This window comes from Crinia signifera, chromosome 8 (genome assembly GCF_055691185.1).
Source record: "Crinia signifera chromosome 8, ASM5569118v1, whole genome shotgun sequence".
NCBI classification, from domain to species: Eukaryota; Metazoa; Chordata; class Amphibia; order Anura; family Myobatrachidae; genus Crinia; species Crinia signifera.
In genome coordinates this window covers 167,677,800-167,700,361 of record NC_139224.1, presented here as the reverse complement: position 1 = coordinate 167,700,361, position 22,562 = coordinate 167,677,800, and the positions used below count along the sequence as shown (strand labels likewise).

At 47.9% G+C, this 22,562-nt stretch overlaps 1 protein-coding gene across 4 annotated transcripts in view; it reads right to left on the bottom strand.

Moving 5' to 3' along the window:
* Window positions 1-22,562, bottom strand: part of PDE4B (phosphodiesterase 4B) — a 338,958-nt gene that overhangs the window by 2,549 nt on the left and 313,847 nt on the right. For 3 of the 4 annotated variants that reach the window (XM_083157704.1, XM_083157705.1, XM_083157703.1), the window contains 9 exons: window positions 20,933-21,045; window positions 7,047-7,140; window positions 5,398-5,576; window positions 4,837-4,935; window positions 4,581-4,745; window positions 4,168-4,267; window positions 3,158-3,312; window positions 2,931-3,053; window positions 2,326-2,508 (listed from right to left, as the gene is read on the bottom strand). In XM_083157704.1, the coding sequence (XP_083013830.1) occupies window positions 2,326-2,508; window positions 2,931-3,053; window positions 3,158-3,312; window positions 4,168-4,267; window positions 4,581-4,745; window positions 4,837-4,935; window positions 5,398-5,576; window positions 7,047-7,140; window positions 20,933-21,045 (1,211 nt within the window). Of the gene's footprint in view, window positions 1-2,325; window positions 2,509-2,930; window positions 3,054-3,157; window positions 3,313-4,167; window positions 4,268-4,580; window positions 4,746-4,836; window positions 4,936-5,397; window positions 5,577-7,046; window positions 7,141-7,814; window positions 8,264-20,932; window positions 21,046-22,562 lie in introns of those variants that run through there. The other variant, XM_083157706.1, reaches the window with a different exon arrangement.

Sequence of the window (22,562 nt, the reverse complement as noted above, 5' to 3'; positions counted from 1 at the left end):
GAAGATCATCCCCAGATCCCCCTCTACATGGATGGGAGTATCCTGGCGGGCCCGGTGCAGGTCAGGTCGGTGAGGAGGACCCCGATCACTCTTTTCCCTGCAGGCCCACCCCTGGCCCGCTGCCTCACCTAGGTGGGCCCCTGCCCTGGTAGTCTCACCAGCGGTAGCCACCCTTCCCTGCAGGCCTGGACTTGGCTCCCTGTCCCATTCTCTGGCCTACTGCGGGCCCAGCCTTGGCCCCCCTGTCTCACCCCCTGGCTTGCGGCACCCCCTGGCCTGCTGCTCAGCCGCAGCCCCCAACAAAGGCCCCCGGACTCATTGGAAATGGTCAGGCTCCAGCCACAGGCCTCGCTGACTCTCCCCTGGCCTCAGTGACTCTCCCCTCCCCCCACCACCATCTCCACCACTGCAAATGGCGCCGCAAATGGCTGCCTAGGATCTGTGCACTCAACCATATATAACCTGTGTCCCCTGTGTGATAACTGTACTGCCTAAGCTATCTCTGCCTTAACTGCAATGTGATAACTGTACTGCCTATGTTACCCTATGTGATAACTGTACTGTCCCTGCTCATACTGCTACCTACCTGGCTGCTGCAACGACCAGTGGCGCCGCTGATGGCTGCCTAGGCGCTGTGCAGCTTGGCGGGTATTTGTTCCTTATGTGATAACTGTACTGTCCCTGCTCATACTGCTACCTACCTGGCTGCTGCAACGACCAGTGGCGCCGCTGATGGCTGCCTAGGCGTTGTGCAGCTCGGCGGGCATATGGTCCCTGTGTGATGTTGTACTGTCCCTGCTTATATTGTTACCTACCGGCTGCCGCAACGACCAGTGGCGCCGCTGATGGCTGCCTAGGCGCTGTGCAGCTCGGCGGGTATATGTTCCCTGTGTGGTATTGTACTGTCCCTGCTTATATTGCTACCTACCTGGCTGCTGCAACGACCAGTGGCGCCGCTGATGGCTGCCTAGGCGTTGTGCAGCTCGGCGGGTATATGTTCCCTGTGTGATGTTGTACTGTCCCTGCTTATATTGTTACCTACCGGCTGCCGCAACGACCAGTGGCGCCGCTGATGGCTGCCTAGGCGCTGTGCAGCTCGGCGGGTATATGTTCCCTGTGTGGTATTGTACTGTCCCTGCTTATATTGCTACCTACCGGCTGCTGCAACGACCAGTGGCGCCGCTGATGGCTGCCTAGGCGCTGTGCAGCTCGGCGGGCATGTGTTTACTGCATATAATGTCTCAATTTAATGTATGTAAATGTCCCCCCCCCCCTCCCCTCCCTGGTTGATCCTGCACTGTAAAATCCACAAAAAATTCCTAGTGTGCGCAAGCACACATGGCCAATAAAGTTGATTCTGATTCTGATTCTGATTCTGAACTAAAATAATAAACAAATGTTCCGAGTTGAAGTTTGGTAACTTATTTATTTCGGCTTGGCGCGGGATATAGTATAGTTTTTTATATTTTTATATATTGCTTTAACGATGTTGGGAATGGGGTTTTATCAGGCATTATCGACCGTTTGCAGGGTACCCTATGCAGATAATGGGAATGTGAGATGTCTTATGCCAAATAAAATAAAAATAAATCTGATTTTTAACTAAAAACATGTACAAAATGATCATGTTGGGCAATTTATTAATTGAATAATAGATTATGTTACTTCCCCCAAAGTGATCAGAAATTACATTTTTTATATATTTAGATATTTTATTTTTTAAATAAATATATACCTAAGGGCTGTTTTGCACCCCTCCCCCCCCAAACCCTCTTCTTCCATAGGCCTCCACCCCCCACCCCGTTAAATATAGAAAAAGATCCCGAGTATTATGAAGCCCCACCCCCCAGTGCCAGAAGATGACCCGCAAGTACCCTCCCCCCACATGTTGTAGCACCTTGCAGAAGATAATATCATCTGATTGGTTGCTATGGGAAACATCCCATCTAGCATATGCGTCCCAGAGTGCCGTTCACACACCATTATGTGGCGCAATTTCGGGTGCGATGTTAGCGATCACTCCCAGAGGGCGGCCGCGCCGGGAGGCAGCCCCCCCCCCCCGTCTCCATAACAGATGGGGGAAATAAGCACGGCCTGCCGGACACATGGGATACGACCTGGTCAGGTAACGCACCTGGCTGAGGTCTTACCCCATACGTTTATGCCAGGCAAGTGCATCGATGGCTGGCTGAAGTCTGCACGCATGCCGCCACCGCCGGCCAGCAGCCCAGCCCAGCCCGTACACTATGTGATTATGATGGTGGAGGCCAAGTTCAGCGCAGGAACGGCCCACACTGGGGTTCTAGGTAATAGTTGGGGACATACCTGTGATTTTTCCACTGAAGCTGTGTGTTTGTCACACATGGGGCTAATCTCCATCCCTCGTTCTCGCTCCTTGTCCCCCTGCTGGAAGAACTCTTCCATGATCCTGTCCGTCCACTGCCTGTACAATTCCAGAGATTTTGTAGGATTGCTTAAATCTGCGCAATGCACCATATTCCTGAGAACCTGGAATAAGAAAACAGGGTCAGCCGCCAGGTTCCACGCTTCCCTCCGTGCATGGAACATTCTGAAAACAACAGGACCTTTGCTTTACTCTCCCGTATTGTACTTAGGAAATGAGGTGGTTATTGGAATGTCCTGACGTCACCCTTCTAGCTATTTGTATCGGCCCTCTGTTCCATCTATCGTTACAGTATCCTGGAACCAGAGCGTTTGGGAAGGACACTTAACACGCCAGTCACTGACTCGCCCGGCTTGAATGGACGATTGTCTGATAATCCTGCTGGTGTGATTTATTAAATCCGGGGATAATTTCTGGTTCTAGAGGGGAATGTCTCCCTACAGGTCCTGAGCTGGCTGGTGCCGGCGGCATTAACCGTCGGGACGGACCTGGCTACCTCCCCAGGACCTATTGTGTGTATAATTACCTGTATGCGGTCAGTGTAGTTGTCCAGGAGGAGAACCCCAGAGCTGGTCACTTTCTTGGTTTCTACCATGGTTTTCAGGTCAGCCAGCAGGCTCATGTGTTTGGACATGTCTGTAGCTAGCACCTGTGGAAGACATGACGGAGGTTAAGGTACATTCCGAGGATCGGTCGCCCCCCCCCCCCCCCCCCCCCTCCTCTATCAATGACGGTAACGGACAGAATTCTTACCATGTCTATAACCATTTTCCTGAGTGACTGCCGCTGCTTCTTGGTGAGATTCTGAAATATGTCGCAGTGTTCTTCTTGTAACAGTTTGAACCCGACAGCGAGATGGTGGTTCTCCAGTACGGACTCGTCGTTGTACATCAGTGCAAGCTCGGAATCTGCAGGGGGAATTGGGAGTCAGTCACCTCTGTGCAAGTTCCGTTATCGAAGCAAAACCTGTGTATTAGGGGCGTCTTTCAGCTGACTCTCTATTGGGAATAGCAACCTATGCAAATGTATCACTAATACAGGTTTTCAGTAACGCCACCAGGAATTGGGGGATTGAGGCGGGGTGCGAGTCTGGCCAAATACTGTAGATTACAGAAAACTAGTCTGCAGTGTTCATTCTAGAACCCTTTCACAACCCGTGCAGTTACTCTTCCCTGAATGGGGTGTTGCTCTTTGCTGTGGTGCTTCTAGCACAGGTGTGGTCTGCACATCAGTGCTGAAATATAGACCACACCGTGCTAGAGAAGCATCACAGCAGTGTGATACCTCAGGCAGGGAAGAGCAACTGCTCAGGTTTTGAAAGATGCAGGGTGCTACAATGAACACTATAGGGGGGGGGGGGGGGGGGTATTCAATCTCTGACGATATTTCCGACAGTGGAAATATTGGCAGTTCAGTATTCAGTCACGGCCGGGACTCGCCGTCCTGTACGGGACTACTCTGCTACAGACACGCCTCCCTATGGATTCAAGTCTGAGTTGTCAGAAATGGATGTGGATTGTCGAATCCGCAGCCATTTTTTGTTACAACGGCACCGTTTTCACCGATCCACAGACTTTCCGACAGTTGGAACATTGAATTCTGACTGTCGAGTTAGTGTTGGATCCGATGAAAAACGGACGGGATTTATACTGTCAGGATGATCAGACAGTTGGAATTCCGGGTTAAATACACTCCTAAGTTTGTACATAGGAGAACTTGCGAACCGCTCGGATATTGTGTATAGTCGTAAGAGGGGAACGTACTTGTATTAATGAGGAACTGATTGGAGACTCCAGGGTGATCTACATCGTGAATGGCGGCTGCGAAGATTGCAGCGAGGATTTCTAGGTCGGTGAAGACAGCCTGCAATAAGTAAAGATAAAATTAAGAAAAAAACAATAACATGATATAAACACTAATTGCAAATGAAAAGTTCAGTTCTAAAAATGAGGGAAAATGTTTTCTTAAAGTGGGCGCACCGCCTACACATGGAAGAGGCCTCAGCGGTGGCAGCGGGTCCTTATTAAATTAGAAGCTGAATTTTCGGCCTGCAAAAGGGCCATTGCCGCCCCCACAGCCTCATTGCTGTGGTTGCGGGTCCCTACCCGCCATAAAACTATGATCTGCTGATACCGCCATAATTCTACCAAACAGGTGTAGTGTTGCCATTACTCACATCCAGCGCCGGAGTAGACAGTAGGACATGCGTAGATTGGGTGACGTCAGCCGCGTGGAGGCTGTTATGATAGGCGACATCGGAGTGGTAGTGGTCCTCCAAGGTCATTGTGTAGGTGACCAGGGTATCGGCCGAAATCTTGAATGTCTTCAGCAGATCTCTCTCCTGTGTAGCACAACGTAGAGAGACATCAGAACAACACGCCATTGTTTATGTAACACCAGATGGGGTGGCGGGGAGGGGGTGTGGTACTGACCTGGAATATAGCGTACATCATACAAGTCAGGGGCCGGTTACAAGAAAAGGCTGCGACCTTGAAGATATTCAGTCCCCACTTATTGAGGTCTTCCAGTTCCTGAGAAATGAACAACAACCGATTAGCAACATATACGAGTTAATGGGAAATGTCCATCTGTACCGGATCCACTTTTAAGCCCCGAACATGCGTAACCCTCCTCGCCGCTATCCATGAACCACCAATCCAAGTTGGCTTTGTGTAGGGCAGGTTAGAGGCCTTTTAGAATACACGAATTACACACACGGAGCTTGCCACTTGTTATAAAGAGGTGGCAGGAAATTACCTGCGTCTAATATAGAACACGTGAAGTGGGGGAATAAAAAGCTTTTCCATATTCATAGAAATCCGTTGTGTGATCAGGAGTGTTTTGGATCAGCCGCTACAAGCGATTGTGCTGTGCATAAAACGGTCTGATAATGACCCAATAATGGCGCTACTAGGCAAGGTGATGGTTAGCTTTCGCTATTCGTGTTAGGGGTTTGCCAGGGCGGTAAGACGCCGCGTGGAATCTATATTCACCTTGGACAGCAGATCTTCACTTTCAGTCTTGACCCCGAATCGGGACATGCTTGTGTTGTTCAGGCTGGAACTGTGCATTAACTTCTTCACCCCACTGATCTGCGTCATTAACTGGTGCCTCTTCTTCTTCTCTCGGTCTTTCTGTGTGGGGGATGGGATCTCCACGTCATTTTGCTTATCTGCGAAAATACAAATGTAAAAAGTTTTACAAAAATGTTTTGTTTTTTTCTCGCTCTTCGTCTATTTATCTGTAATGGTGCTTAAATTCTAATAACAAATAATCAATAACATAATTAACAATCCTACTGATCAATAACCATTATAAATAGCATGCGTTTGAAGTGAAGGTTTCTTTGGGGAAAGTCTGGGGAACCCAACGTCCCCGTGACCCATGACTCGGACGCGTCACGTAATAAGAGTGAGCTGGGCCTCGGAATGCTGTAGGGCAGATCAAACTGTGGCCCTCCAACTGTTGTGAAACTACACATCCCAGCATGCCTTGCCATAGATTTAGCATTCTCTAATAGCAAAACTGAGGCAAGGCATGATGGGACTTGTAGTTTCACGCAGCTAGAGGGCCATACTGTAGTGTGGCCAAGCCTGCTTATAGGGCACTTAGGCCCCAGATTTTCCACACAGACCCCTGCGAGATTAGGCTAACGTGCCTTCTCCTGGCCATCGTTACTGGGCCACACGCTTCTTTATTCTCCCTTTAATTAAGTCTCCTGCACAATGGCAAATAATCGAGCAGCTCCGCGCTGATGTCTGGAGAGCTGCACTAACGGACACTATTATTCACTTCACCATCCGTCCGACAATAATAGGTATTTCCCTGTGGGCCGAAGCTTAGGCTGGGAGAATCGATCGGAGGCCTCCGCGTGGAATCTCCTTGAGTGCACGTGACATCCCTCACCAAGGACGAGGGAGCGCTACATAACCGCTGAGCCTGAAATGTTCTGCAAATCTATGGAAAATATCGGTGCTTTATAGACGGAATCCATCGGATGCCTGAAATCACCTGCTATATCAACATGGTCTCTTATTATGCTCAAAACAAAGGATTCCCCACGTATGCCTGTCATTGGATGGCTCATTCCCTCCCACCCTCACCGGCATTTAACGAGCTCCATAAAAATGCAACGCAAGCTGCAAAGGGAGAATTCCGGGACTGGAGAATACTCCGCTAGGACTAAATCTCAATGATTAGAGTGCTACGGAGGATATTGGCAAATGAATGGGACCTAAAAGATGAAAGCACACGTAGAACTGTGTTTAGGACGTATTGATTGGTGCTCAGTATAAGAGATTATTTAAGGTCCTTCGTATACTGCAAACGTATCATCGCGCGGTCTCCCAGCTGTGTACAGGAAAATCTGTTCCTAATGATGAAATAATTATATAGAACTACTGCAAGAGCCTAATGTGATTAAATGACAGCACACACAACCTTCCCTACTGCCAATCAGGCCGCGGACCCTCCCCCTTATTTGTCTACTGCGCAAGATCTTTCACTAATCCACCTTCTGGGGGAGTTCCTGTGGAATTCCTCTGGAATAACCGCCTCACCTGCTCGCAGCGACTTAATAATGGTCATTTAACAAGAGCTGTGTCAACGCAGCAAAGCATTATGGGTACGCAGCAAATCTTACCCAGGAATGTGCTGGAGATGTACTCGGACACCTGGTTGCCGGAACGGCTCATTTCGGAGAGGTGGGTCAGCTCCCGGTTCAACATCCTCTTGAACTGTTAAAAGCAAAAAAAAAAAAACGTGGCATTTTAAAATTGTGTCCATGATATCATAATGTCGGTATAACAAAACAGGGGCATTTATTAATAAAGGGTGGAGAGTTTTTCGGAGCCACGGTGTATGGTACATTGCGGACGTGTGACCTATTTATGCTGCAAAAAAACCTCTCACCCCCATTTCCAGTCCCTGGGGAAACACATTTCCTAAAAAATGAATTCTAAAAGGCGACGAGGGTTTATTTTTTGCCTCCTGCTAACGGTATATAGAGGAGAATCACATGACCCTGGATCTGCACGGAGCTAGGATTGCTGTCTTAATCGGATTTCCACAGTGCACAATTACATAATGTCACATCAATGCATCGTTACCTGCAAGCGCCATGCTGGCCCTAACGCCAGTCACTGAGAGTGCATTAGATCATGTATCATAAATCAGAAATGGGCGACGAGGCAAAAAATGTCCGTTAATGCTTCTAAAAATACACCTTAATAAATCCTGCTTCTTGTATGCACAAAATGCAAGCTCCATCCTACAGATTCCCAATCCTATGTATTACACCGGCACAAGCCATATATACTGCATCAGCCAAACAATCACAATAGATAGAAATATCTAAGTAAGTTAGCAAAAAATCCCCAAGCTATTGGGGGTCCCCCAGCCATAAACCCACCTTGATGTAGCCCCAAGATACAGACAGCAAGTAATTTGCTTCAGGCATTTTGGAATCGTCGCCAAGATTACTACCAGATCCCTTGCAGATAATTCCGATCTCATGCAGAGGAATTCCAGAGCGATCGGTGGATCCCAGGCTTGCAAATCACAGAACAACAATCAGCCGATGGGGCTCAGACCCCGGTTCCCGAAATGCTGCTGCCCAAGCAGGAGAGCGCCCCTGAATTCCATGGTTGGGAACTGTGGGGCAGGAACACCACAAAGAATGCGGAGCGACGGTGCCAGCTCTCAATGCCCAGCAGCAGATCGCGTCCTAGCTGGGCTTCTACTTCACATTAGTCGTGCTCAGCTGAGCAATGCAGTGAAGTAATAATTATTCGGTGGGGTGGGGGTCTGCCAGTCTCCGAGCAGCATCTCTCCGAACGCCGGGGGAGATTAAGATGGTGGAAGTCCCTGCATAATTGAATAGAGCATCACATCTCATCGGTGGGGGGAAGCAGGGAGAGAGAGGGAGGGGGTGTTAACCCTTTGTGAGGCGCCAGTAAATCTTTAATTACCAGCTGTCACAAGCTCATAGCCAGTCATTTATGTGCTTGGGAAATGCCTTTTTAAAAGACGATTACAGGACTGAAACGAGAGGGGAGAGACGATGGGGGGGGATCGATGCAAATTCCAGATAATGTGTTGCATGAATTCTTCTTCGTCGCAAGTGATAAATGAATGCAGCCATTAATAGAACGACATGAATAATTTAACATTTGGGGGTTCCCCCAAAACCTTACAATTTTATCGAGTTTAAATGTCTTTTTAAAATAAAATAAATTCTTAAAAGTCTATTATGGGATGTGGTTTTATTAATGACCTTTACAGATCAAGGATGTGAACAAAAAATTTTTTTTGTAGCTATGTGACCTTATTGTTTTTTTTTTGTTTTATCCCTGTGTTTTTAAATAATTCACTTTCATCTGGTTGAGGATGACATCACCCCAATATACCCCCCATCCCCCTCCCCATCTGCTCTATTCATGGGAAACCTAGAGATGCAGTGTGCAAATCCCAGCGAAAGCCAGGAGCAGCTTCAAATACGGCCAATTTAAGGAATATTCTGTTGTCATGGCAACTGCATCACGTGGTCCTACTGTACCGCTCCTGTTTAGATTGAATCATTCATTAAAGATGGTGTTCCTGCAAGAGTTCTCGCCGTGGGAGTTCACGGCATTCCCGGCTCGATTTAACGCTTTCAGCGCCATCCAGGCTCTTTGGCGTGTGTTCTGTAGGTTCTATTGTATCCGTGCTGGCAAAGCGGTGGCCAGGATTCATGGCACAAGGAGATGACCCAGTTTTTTAGATTAGATTCTTGTAGTTTGCCCGAAGGTCACTCTTCTAGTGCTGCGCTGCTCAGCTGCAGGAATTGGTGGGAGAGAATCTGTGAAACTGCTGTAGAACTACAAGTGTCAGCATGCGGTACTAACCAATGTTTTGGGTGGGTTATGCTGGAAACCAGAGCCGGGTAAGGCTTCTCTGCAACCTAGGCAGATGTTCAACCTAATGCCCCCCCACAGCCCCACACTGCCACCACAACCTACTTTCCAGACCCTCACATGACAGTATGGAGGTAGCACCTTAGAGGTTCCACAGCAGCACCTAAGAAGTTCCACAGCCTAGGTGGTCTGGTAATGTGACACTTTGTAATGACTGCACCTGTGCACCAGCTAGGTGGTCTGGGAAATGTGACAGTTAGCAATGACTGCACCTGTGCACCAGCTAGGTGGTCTGGGGAATGTGACAGTTATTAATGACTGCACCTGTGCACCAGCTAGGTGGTCTGGGGAATGTGACAGTTAGTAATGACTGCACCTGTGCACCAGCTAGGTGATCTGGGGAATGTGACAGTTAGCAATGACTGCACCTGTGCACCAGCTAGGTGGTCTGGGGAATGTGACAGTTAGTAATGACTGCACCTGTGTACCAGCTAGGTGATCTGGAAATGTGGATTGTTGGTAGATCTTGAGGACCGGTTTGGCCACCACTGCAGTATACAGTATGTTGTTAGCAATGGTCATTATCCTGCTGATCATTTGCAATATCGTCTGGGGTGTCTGGTACATTTCACTGTCTCTTAGGATCTTGCACCAGCCACAGACTACATGCATGTAACGGGTTGGGATCATTTGGTCTATTGCATTATGGTAGAAAGTCATTAGGTCGAATCCATTAGGTCGACATGCTAAAAGGTCGACATGATTCTAGGTCGACATGGGAAAAGGTCGACATGATTCTAGGTCGAAAGGTCATTAGTTCGACAGGTCATTAGTTCGACAAGGTCATTAGTTCGACATTGTCTATGTCGACATTCACAAGGTCGACATGGGGTTTTTCACTGTTTTTTTACCTGAATGTCAACACAGTCGACATGGACACAGTTTAAAGTGCACTGCATCCCCTCGCATCGCTCGCTATGCGTCGGGCACGGTGCCTCGCTACGCTCGGCACACTATTTTATTCTCCCACCACGCCCTAGTGGATGGTAGGGCATGAAATACCGCCTGTCGGCACATGTTGGCTCAAAAAACAGTGAAAAACTCCATGTCGACCTTGTGAATGTCGACATAGACAATGTCGAACTAATGACCTTGTCGAACTAATGACCTGTCGAACTAATGACCTTTCGAACTAGAATCATGTCGACCTTTTCCCATGTCGACCTAGAGTCATGTCGACCTTTTAGCATGTCGACCTAATGGATTCGACCTAATGACTTTCTACCATAATGCAGTAGACCAAATGACCGCATCCCCATGTAACACACATGTGGCGGTGGCAAGGGTGATAAAAGAACATAAACGCAGAGTCCGTGTCGCTGTTTTCGGGAATCACGCTGCCATTTGCTGCAGATGCCCCAGGGGCTTTGTGCTTTCTCCACACATCACTGGGCAATGTTGTGTGAAGATTCATTTAACAAACTCTTGGCTAACGGAGTCTGACAGAAGCGGCACATGGAGGGAAGCAGGGAAATATCAGTCCATACACGGGAAAGATGCTTAATTTCCCGACAGGCGTCCTGGATCAGGGAGGTGTCTGCCCCCCCCCGCCCCCCGCCTGCTCAGTTTTAGGTTGTATATCTACTGTAAAGGTCATTTTCCCAGCAGTGACTCACGCTTATCATTCACTCATAGTCACTGACAGAAAACGTGTCAGCGTGGCCTAGATAGGGGTTTCCCCCATTATGTAGCTGTATTTTTATGTAACCTAAATGCAACCTTTAAAACTGAAAAAAAAAGAAAGGGAAACTTTTGTACATTTAAAAAAAAATAATAAAACCTTTGCGGACCATCTACGAGTAGCGTCTCTTTAACAAAGTATCTTTGCTAAAATACTGACCGCATAACTAGGTGACCTCATTTGGGGACAGGAAAGGATGATAGGCTGGGAAGCTTCTGTCAACATATGCAGTAGGCTACAATGTGTGTGTGTGTGTGTGTGTGTGATATGTTCCTGCAAGTTACGGGAGACTCCAGTTTTTTTTTAAAAAGTACCCCGCACCCATGGAAGAAAAACAAATCTCCAGCTTCCTAGTATAGGATGGGGATCTGCAGATCTGTGAGAGGGGGTGGGGCTAAATGATGCACATCCGCATCATTTAGCCCCACCCCCCCAAATAAAAAATAGTGTCCGGCAGTGTCTCCTCTATGGCGTCTCCTGGACAGTCTATGAATATAGATAAATATAGTGCGTGTGTGTATGTGTGAGTGTGTCTAGCTCAGCCGGATGATAGGTTGACATAGACAAAAGGTTGACACAAGCAGGTTAACAGGTGGACACAAGAAAAAGGTTGACAGTTTTTTTTACGACTTTTTTAAACTTTTTGAGTCTTTTTCATACTATGCATTCAACTGGACTTAAGGTAAAAGGTCACTAATTGGGGACCATGTTGTTGACATCGACAGCAAAAAAATGTGAAAAACTCATGTTCATTATTTCCGTGTTTGTTACCATTAGGAATTCTTACACGTAAAGCTACTGAGGAACCACCTTAATCCTGGGAACAGGCTTAATATGAAAATGGACTTTTTACATAAAAGTAACGGAATAATTTTGTATATAAAAGTATTATACAGTACTGGGACTTATTTCTTTTTTATGTTAAACCCTATAGAATTTGCAGCATGTTTATGTGTGCGTGTTTTCCTATAGAGCCACGCTTTATACCGTATCGCTCGGCGCTAGCCTAGAGGCCCAGCCTGAGCTGCTGCAGCCGCCTGGCGCATTATTAGTGGAAGTCAGTTGGGAGAGAATCTCCACATAGTTTGTGGCTCAGTTACAACCTGCACCGGTCGTGTCAGAAAGGAAACATATGTGTCTGCGCGTTTGATCTGGTACGGTTACATAAAGCTCGGGCCAGACCCAGCCCTCAGTCCACATACTCCATAATCACAGGCATTACTTGCAGGAAGCGGTTTGCAGATTATTTTCATTTTATGGTCCATGTGGGTTGCTGATGACGTTAATAGTTTTGCAAAGCCCTCGCAGAGGACAGAGAAAGATCTCTGTGGCTGGTGAGAAGCCTTCACAACTATCCCGGCGCAGGAAGTCAGAAGCTACTGCTGAGTAAATGCCCATCCCAATAGCGAAGCTGTGGTTACACTGACATTTCAATCTCCTGCCGCCGACTTCGCTTTCCTGGCATTTCAGGGCCTTCGTGCAGAAGTGTGTGAGAACTCTGGGAATCTATACCCCGCGTTATATAATGGGCACATTCTCCTATATATTAACCCTTCGAGTGCCAATGTTGCTGGGAGACGTGCAAAATATCCAGGGTCAAAGTCGTTGTTGCCGGCAAATGAACTGAAGTCGATTGATTGACGTTTTGTTAAACATTGCGCAAAAAAAAAAGAACCGTGAGCGATGCGGGCAATTTTTAGCAGATATTTTGCACGTCGCTCACAGCAACGCTGGCCCCCAAAGGGTTATGTTATAATATCTGACGTTTGATAAAGTTCTGCAGAAATAACCAATGCAAGTGACGTAATGTATTTTGTATAAAAGGGTGCGGATCAATATTTCACCAGTGTCAAGGTCGACAGGCAACGATGACATTGACAAAAGATCAACACAAGCAAAACGTGGACGGGAAAAAGGTATGCACATGCAAAGGTTGACGTGTTTTTCACATTTTTGGGTGTCAGTGTCAACTCTTGTCAACAAGTACCCCCAGTTAGTGAAGCATGTACCTACATACTTGCCGACTTTATTTTTCTCCTCTCTGGGAGAAGCCCATAGAGGAGACCCGACAGCAGCAGCATGTCAGGGGGGCGGGATGGGCAAGCGTCATCAAGCCCCTCCCCCATGGCAGTCAAACAACATAATTCGCTGTTCCGCAAATTGGGGGAGGGGCTAAAATGATCCGATTCCACATGGATTGTAAAAAGCATGAAAAACTCTAACAAAAGAAAAAATTGTGAAAAACGCATGTCGCCCTTTCATTTGTTGAGCATTGCCACGTTGACCTTTTTCTTGTATGGACCGTTTGTCAATGTCGACCTAGCATATGTCGACAGATTCTGAATTGCCAGGAACCATCAGTGGCAGGGCATTGAAATGTCACGGTAACCACAGGTAATGTTTAAAATATGGGGAACCCGATGTTGCCCGCAAAAGAACTCAAAAGACCAAGCCAGGGCAATCTGAGCCGGTTAGTTCTACAGGGTCTGGAAAGCTACACCTGGTCCAAGCCTACAGCAGTGGACATGGGTGTAACTGCCATAGGTGCAGCCGCTACGGGGCCCACAGCTGATGGGGGCCCGCATTCCCTAGTAAGGTTTCTGGAGGATAAGGTGGATTTCATGAAAGAACCTGCAGATAGAGAGGAGTACGATCTGCCGGCAGGAAGTTGGTGAAGGGTTTAATGAGCTGGAATTTCTGAAAAACGTCATTATCTAAATGGCCGATCCTATAGAAGAGGCCGAGACACAAACTAAACAACTTGGCAGAAGCGGGCGGAAACAACACGTACAAGTGGGTACAAGGTCTCTGCTGGCAATCTGACAAAACAAACAATGGCGGTAAGCTGTGCGGAGAGGCACATAGGCATCTGGCCCCGTGCCCAAAGCAGCGACAGAAGAGGCTGACAGGACCTTTAGATGAATCCCCTAAATGGCATTTTTAACCATGTAGGAGACAAGTCATCTGAGGGTTTGGCCATGTTGATGACAGGAGTGGCCCGTCCTATTGTCAGATACAGCTTCCTTTTGTTGCAGGGATGCACGTACAGTGTAACCAGAGGGCAATCACCCATTGGCACTGGGTACCGGTGTCACGTTTTGTTTAATTGTCTCTGAACGTTTTATCAGATGATCGATGTTCTCCGGCTACGGTCGGCCTCTGTGGAGCGGGCGGCTTTATTTTACACAATAGTTCAAATGCCAAAACAAAACTTGATACAATTATTATTTTCTTTTACGTTTGACTATTGTTTTAGGAATGCAATTGTATTACACGGCTTATGTCGCACTCCAGGCCACGTTAACAATGGGGCAGATGGGACTACAGGTCCATGGCTCAACATAATATATCAACCCCAACTCGCCACACAGGTCAGCCATAAGGTTTGTATCAAAACTGCTAATTTCTTTACAAAATGGTCCAATTCTTATAATAATATGGGGCCATTGGGGCTAGAAGTTATGGGGTGTACGTGACCATTTGTCTATGACCACACCCACTTAGAACGGGCCACGCCCACACACCAGTGGTCACAAGCCCTCCCCTTTCTCATTATAGGCCTATGTTTATTTTCAACCAGAGCTCCATGTGGCCATTAATCTGGCCCTGGTGTAACATCTACAGTATGTCTACAAAGTTCCTGAACGGCATTATATATTGAGAGGGAGGGGCTTCCTCGTTGCTAAGTCCCACCCCCATTGAAGCAAAAAGCCGCTATTTGTGTGTCCATGGGGAGGGTGCAGGGCTAAACAATGCAAGTTCACATCATATACTCCCACCACTTTATACGGAACCAGAATCCTAAATACAATCTCATCCTCACTATGAAGCAGGCAGATGTGGGAGTTTCGGCCACTCCTTCCATGAGAGCGGGAGACTGCCTGTAAAATCAGGAGCATCCCCACATCTTGCAGGAGAGGAGACAAATACACCTATCACGGAATACATTAGGATAGTGGGAGGACGGATTCCTGTAGGCCAGGGAGTCGGGATAAGGACACACTTCTGATCTGCGCCAGACCACTTGGTGTACAGCACAATGACTAAAGTAACTTGTATATTACTGAACCGCAGTATAACCCCGCACAGCAGCCACGCTATTGGCTAATCCTCTAATTAGCTCTTTTCTTCTGATGTTTTGAATGTTTACAGAGGAAGTCATTTACTGGTATTTTGTCCTCCGTATGAATACAGCTTCCTTCCAGGCTACCGCTCCAGACAATCATTGTGCTGCGCGCTGCGACAAAGCCATCACACACCATAGTCACAGTCTTTATATTACTACCAGATTATTATTATTATTATCAGGTGATAAAACAGAAGGCAGACACTGGTATACTCATTAGTATATGTAGAATACGAGGTAGGCGGTCATTAGATCTACACTGTCGACATGTTCAAAAGGTCAACACAAGTAAAAAGTCAACGAGATTTTCCATGATTTTTTTTTTTAAACCGACTTGTTTATACTTTATTGAGTATAAAGGGAGGATAAAATAGTGCGCTAAGCCCAGCGAGGAGCCGCGCCCACAGCATGGCGGGCGCAGCGAGGGGGCGCGGTACACTTATATGGTGTCTATGTTGGCCTATGTCGACAGACACTACAAAGTGAAAAATTCATGTCGACCTTTTATCTTTTTGCATGTTTCAAGCTTTTGACCAACGTCAACCTTCTTCGTGTGTTGACCTGGCTGTCGACCAATATGACTTTCGACCTGCATAGTGACAACTTAGGGTGGGCGATTGTACATAGGTCGACATGGCTAAGGTACAAGCATTAGGTCGACATGGTAGAAACGTCGACACTCAAAATGTCGACATGAATTTTTCACTTTTTTATCCCGAATGTTGACATAGTTGACATGGACACCGTTAAAGTGTACTCGCTGAGCTCGCCATGCTTTGGGCACACTATTCTATTCTCCCTACACACACTAGTGGATGGTCGGGCATGAAATACCGCCTGTCGGCACATGTCGGCTAAAAAAAATTTGAAAAACCTCATATCGACCTTTTGACTGTTGACCTAGACACTGTCGGCCTAATGCTATTGTCAACCTTCCAACCCTGTCCACCTTAGCCATGTCGACCTATTTCATGTGTCGTTCTAAGCTATGTCGATGGAATGACCGTATCTCTACAGACCCTCTCTCTCTATAATGTAGCTGTTGGGAATCTGGCTCCGGACATTCCCCCATGTCACACTGGGAGCATTGTGCGAGCTGCTGGCACTCCGTGCGTTACCAGTGTAGTGTTACTGGCGTGTCGCGTAACGCGCTCTATTTATTTATGTAGAACATGAACTTGTAAACATTCTACTGACCGATCGCGGTAAACACATTTCCCGAATTCCTCCAGTAATTAGCAGGCGTAAAATCCGTCGTGGAAACGGAACAATTACCCAAACAATCTATATATCATGTACTGTATACGTATCCGGTCGGCCACATTCCCAAGCCTCCTGTGTGGCGCTATGGAAATAAAACTGGCATGGGCGCTGCCAAGCTGTCATGTCTCACGCCAAGTTCTAGGTTCACACTCTTAGGCGAGTGTTGGGGACAATAAGGGCATTGAGTAACGCGGTGGAGGTGTCGCTTGGCCTGGGCATTTATCAGACACTCTGAAGTGACAGTAATGCGCACAATCCGCGCCTCGTCCTGCAACAGATCATTCCTGTCCGCGCGAGCTGACAACACCGTGTTCTGGGAACTGACAACTTCATTGTTTTGTGAAAAAAGCATAGGGGTGCCTCTTTGGAGATATGGGTGCGAGTGTGCCCAATGCAATTAACAAATATCTGGCGTAATCTAAATTGCTGAGGCATAAGCCACCCAGTGCCTCATGCCTCAGTGACCTCCCTACCGAATAGATAAGACTATATTTATACTCTCCGAAATTTTGATGCAAAACAAAAAAAAAAATTCCGCACCTTAAGGCTACATCTAAGTTCCAGACTGGGGGTGGACCTGGCGGGGGGACTGGGATATTGTGTGTTTCAATACAGCAGACACGAGACTGGATTCCTGGACAATAAATACCCACTGGGTGTTTTCTTTCCACATAGAAAGATTTGACATGCAATCCATGGAAAGTCTTGAATCAATTTGGCGAATCCCCCGCAGCCTTTGTGTTGTTGCAACTGTGGACTTTTTACCTAGAGCAGGAAGGAGACAGGAAGCCGCAGTCACACTTTTACCAGCTGTGTCTTTCCCCTTGTCCCGCTGGCTATGACGCAGTTTGGCAGAGGGGTAATGTGGGGCCAGGAACTTGGTGGCGAAAGGTCAGCAAGATGGGTCACAGTTTAATGCCTTATAGGAGAAGGGGGGTCCTGTCTGATTCACTGCACCGGCTTCCAATCTCTTCCTCTTATTCTTTCACAAAACTTCCTGTTTTAAAAACAAGTATCTAAACGTGAATAATATGATGATTCCGCTTCCTGGTAGTATGGCGGTGGCAATTACAGACTCTTATATTGTATCAGGTAGCGTGTGAGCCTTTGACCGGTATCTCTCTCTCAAAGGTCTTTGTCTATCAAGAAGGGGTGTGAATCAATGCATCAACAATGTCATCTTCGACAGTCATTAGGTCGAAACCACATGGTCACCGCATTTTGTATACTGTATAAGCACTTAATTTCGCGGGTAGTAATTTTCGCGATAATGAAGGAATCTGCATTTTCGCGAGTGGAAAATTTCGCGAATAATTACCGGTCGCATCCCCCATAGGTTTCTATGGGGGATGCGAAGCTGCCCGATGTATCAGCATCGGGCAGCCCGGCATCGCACCCCTGGGCTTACGCCATTCTGATATGGCGATAGCCCATTGTAGCCTATGGCTACACATAGCACTGCCGAGCGGGGCAGTGCGGTCAGAGGGGTCAGCGCATAACCGCGCATGCGCTGACTCCCCGGCTTCCGGGTTAGGGCTTCGCAGGGACGGGCTCCTATCGGAGCCCTGTCCCTGCGCCCCCAGAATGATAAATGGGGCCTGTGTCCCAGGCTGCTCCCCCCGACACCGACCCCTTGGGAGCCCTGCTGCTGCCTGACTGGGAGAGGCGGCGGGGCCGAGTGTGTTGCTGTGTGAAGAAGTGACGGTCTCGGGGATGCCGGGGCGCTGCCTCTCTGGACGGAGACGCCGGGGAGTAGAGGTAGCGGAGACGGTGGGGGATCAGCAGCCCGAATCCGGAGATCAGGTCACTGCTCCCCGTTGGCCTCTCCCTGCCCAGCCGCCATGTTAACCCGAAAGCCCTGTGCGGCTGCCGCGGTGCACCCGGCCGGTAAGAGCGGAAAGACAAATGTGTGTATGTGCATGCTGTTGTTCCCCGTCTCCGGAACCCTATGAGGGGGCGCATTACTTCCCCAGCTGCTGCCTGCCACTGTCGCTCAGCCGTACTGGTAACGTGCTCCGGGCCTCCCGGCGTTGCAAGGGTTGTCATCACGCCGGGATCGCTAAAGAATGATAAATGCGCCCTTTAGGGAGGGAAATATTTCGCGCGGCTTTAATTTTCGCGATTACGGAAGGCTCGCGAAAATCGCGAAAATTAAAGCCGCGCGAAAATAAGTGCTTATACAGTATTTCATATAAGAAGACCACCTTCAGTACCCACTTGTATGCCCGTTACGTCTCCAGCAAAGTGTCTCGCTTCGCTGGTCACAGACCACTATTCCCACTAGATGTCCGTGTGGTTGGAGCAATTGTGGGGAAAACGTGGACAACCCCAAAAAACACTTGTCGACCATTGTTTAACCTTTTTGTACTTGTCGAAGAAATGCATGTTGCCCCTATAGTGTTTGTACCTGTTGAAGTGCGTCGTTCACATGGTGTCAAACTATTCACGGTTGACCAATACATTGTAGATCTATCATCCCGATACCAACAAGGAGATCTCTCACCCAGTTGGGCATCAGTTATGATAATCTTTGCATTTCCCAGCAGTTGGGAATTGCAATCAAATTGACCTTTTGCAATTCTAATCAGTCCACATAGTGCGGGATTCACTTTCCCCGCTGCATAAACAAAAAAGAATCCGGTTTGCGATGACTTGGAACTATGTAAACATTGGAGTCAAGTGTGTACAATTTTACAGCTATGTATTTGTTCAGCGCCCGTTGCCTGAGTCAAGGGCTGCAGAAGAGGCATGCCTCCATAGGTAGAAAGCGGTTAATGCCATCTGAAGATGACTTTATCTGGGGGAGAAACCAGAAATCTGTTTGCCATTTGATACACAGCAGCCGCACTGATACACGATGCCGGTTTGTTTTCCTTTTCTGCTTTTTTTTTTGCAAGAGATTTACTTTGACATTGCCGGGATCCATAAACCATGCGGCTTATGAAAACTCTGAGTGAGTAGCAATCTCCCTTATTGTGTAAGCCTGAGCGTGGCTCCACGACTCCAGTAGTTTGATCTCCTGATGATCTGTGGGATTGGCTGGGTAATCCCCAGCAAAAGACGTATGTGGCAGGCCGTGCGGTGTGCGGAAATGTCTAATACGTGAATAATCGGGAGTCAGAGCAGGTGAGCGTGCCCGCAACCAGCTGCAATAATTCATATTCACATATGGAATGATTATGTGACTGACGCACAGCCCCACACTCACCCTTCATTGTGCAATAGAAGGTATTGCCTAACGCAGGCAACAGGTACCAAATAGCCTGCACACAAGGGGCCTCATTCAGCGGTCATTTACAGGGTGTAAATCTGGTGAAACGTGTTGTGATGCTACGGGGGGGGGGGGGGTATTTACTTTTTGCATGCATGGTAAATGCACTCGCAGCTGTTTCTGCGTGCAGCATGCAAACACTTTGCAGATTTCATTTTAACAACAACAAATTTTCAACCCAACCCCAAATATATCCATATACTTATATACACCCCCCCTGTGTCACATACGGCTGCATTGTACCCTCTGTCTGAATTTCACTTAATAAAACGGGGGCAGGGAGTCTTTGTCCACAGACACAACACATAAGCCAAGTCAGCAATGGTCCTGATGTACAAAGTGACCTTACAGATCTTCAGTAACAGCTGGGGCGACCCAGTATTTGCCCCACAGACTAAGCCAGGTTTAAGCGACATACAGTATACAGAAACTCCGCAGCTGTCAGGGGATCACACGTCAGGACTCAGCAAGTATTTAGATAGCCAAAGGCTTCCAACCGCCCGTCCATACATTATATAGCACTCAGGATAAGACTGACATAAACTTTTTTTTTTTTTTTTTCATTTTTGCTGCAATCAAATGCAAACATTCTACCTATGCGGTGGGTGACCAACGCAAGACTGTTACATTTCTACATATATTACCGATTTATATATGCGTAAAATGGACTCAACAGCTCGAAGCAACCAAGGAACCCAATATCTATGGTCTGCATAGTACAAGAGAAATAAATGTTCATCTTCTCTGCAAACATCTTGAATAAAACCAGAACATCTTGCAGCCAGAACCATATGTGGTGCCAATAGACTTATCACAAAACATATATACCAGGGCCGTGCGTCCTACACTTCTTGTAGAACCACAAGTCCCAGTGAAACCTGACATCATCGTGAAATCCACAATTCCTAAACAAATATGCCAACTGCTGTAGAATGACAAATCCCGGCATGCCTTGCTGCAACTTGTAGTTCCACAGCATCTGGAGAGCCACAGGTCACCTACACTTGGTATAGGCACAGATGCCCCCCCTATGACTGGCATGTAGAGATAATCTCGGGGATATGCACCTGGATATTTAAGGTTTTGGAACGTTCCACTCTCCCCTGATCCCCACGTGCTCAGGAACCTCGCTGATATATTGTTGGGAGCATAGACATCTGCTGGAAAAGTTGTAAAGAAATAGCAGCGGCGGACAGACAGGAGAAGACATGCTGGTCCCCAGCGGACCCCTCACCTTGTTGGATGCCATCTCGCTGACGGACCTGTAGGTCTGGATGGTTTCCAGCTGATCCAAGCACCAGTCCAGCTCCTCCAGCGTGTCCATGGCTAGTTTCTGATAGGAGTCCTCTGCAAACAAGCACATTGACATGTAGTCAGGCTTCAGGCTCTGCATGGTGGCCTCAGGACCACCACAGCTCAAACACACTGTACTGTAGGCTGAGCAATGCTCCTTCATCCTGGGCTGACTGGCCTGTCCTGTCCTCACTACCCAGCTGCACACAAGCTTCGCCTGTTTTCTATCAGCCCTGTGGTGATGTCAGCGCAGAATAAACTTCCTCCAGTCGGTGGGAGGATCTGCCTGACAGGATAATCTGCCTCCTTCCCCGACAGCCGCCTCTCAGCCCTGCAATTCCTGACAACACTTCTTCTAGGTGCATTGCAGGGCGCAGCTATGCCAGAAGCGGGGTGACCAATAATCTACCGAGAAATCCCCAGTACCTGCACTTTATGTCCACAGTTATTAGTTTGACAGTATTAGAAGTCGACATGCAATACTGGATATATCTGGGTATGGGTTATTGGGTTGACAGTTATTAGGTCGATGTGCATTGGGTTGACCACAGAAAGTCGACATGGCTAAGGTTGACACATAAAATAGGTTGATGTGGCTAGGTCGGCAGTCAACATTTTAACACAAGTTTTTCACTTTTTTGACCAGAATGTCAACATGTACACAATGAAAGTGTAGCGCTGCGCTCGGCACAGTATTCTATTCTCCCTCCATGCCTCCTACCGCCTGTCGGCACATGTCGGCTACACAAAAACCCTGGGAAATAGCATGTCAACCTATTTCATGTCGACAGGTGACTGTATACCATATTTCGTCATGTGCAAGTGGCAAATTTATACCTGTATACTAGACATATGCCTGTATACAACAGATATGCCTGTATATTAGACATACTAGGTGATTCATCGCGCCCTACGGGCGCTCTTCACACCGTCGTAAGGGACTGCGCCCCCTTAATTTGTGAACGTTTGTATATGAGAAATATGGTTAGAATTGTATGAAAGATGCCTGTATTGCAACTTAGGCGTCCGCGAATCGCGGGAGGGGGGGTCGCGGAGGGTGCCGCGAATTGCAGGAGGGGGGGTCGCGGGGGGTGCCGCGAATTGCAGGAGGGGGGGTGGATGCTGCGAATCGCGGGAGGGGAGGGATTGCAGAGAATCGCGGGAGGGGGGTCGCGGGGTGGGTTGCCGCAAATCGCGGGAGGGGGGTTACGGGGGCGGGGGTTGCGGCGAATCATGGTCGCGGGGGTCGCGGGGTGTGTGCCGTGAATCACGGGAGGGGAGGTCACGGGGTGGGGTGCCGAGAATCGCGGGGGAGGTGTGTGTGTGTGCCGTGAATCGCGGGAGTGGGGGTTGTGGGGGGGGGGGGTGGTGGGACGCAAATCGCCACAAGAAAAAATAAACTCAGAAAGGTCAACACATGTAAATGTTGACATAAGTGTGGCACTTCATTGGTGTCCATGTCGACACATGAGAATGAATATGAAAACATTCAAAAAATGAAAAAAAAACTTCAAAAACTCATGTCAACCTTTTTCATTGTCGACCATAGCCATGTCAGTGTTTTCCATGTG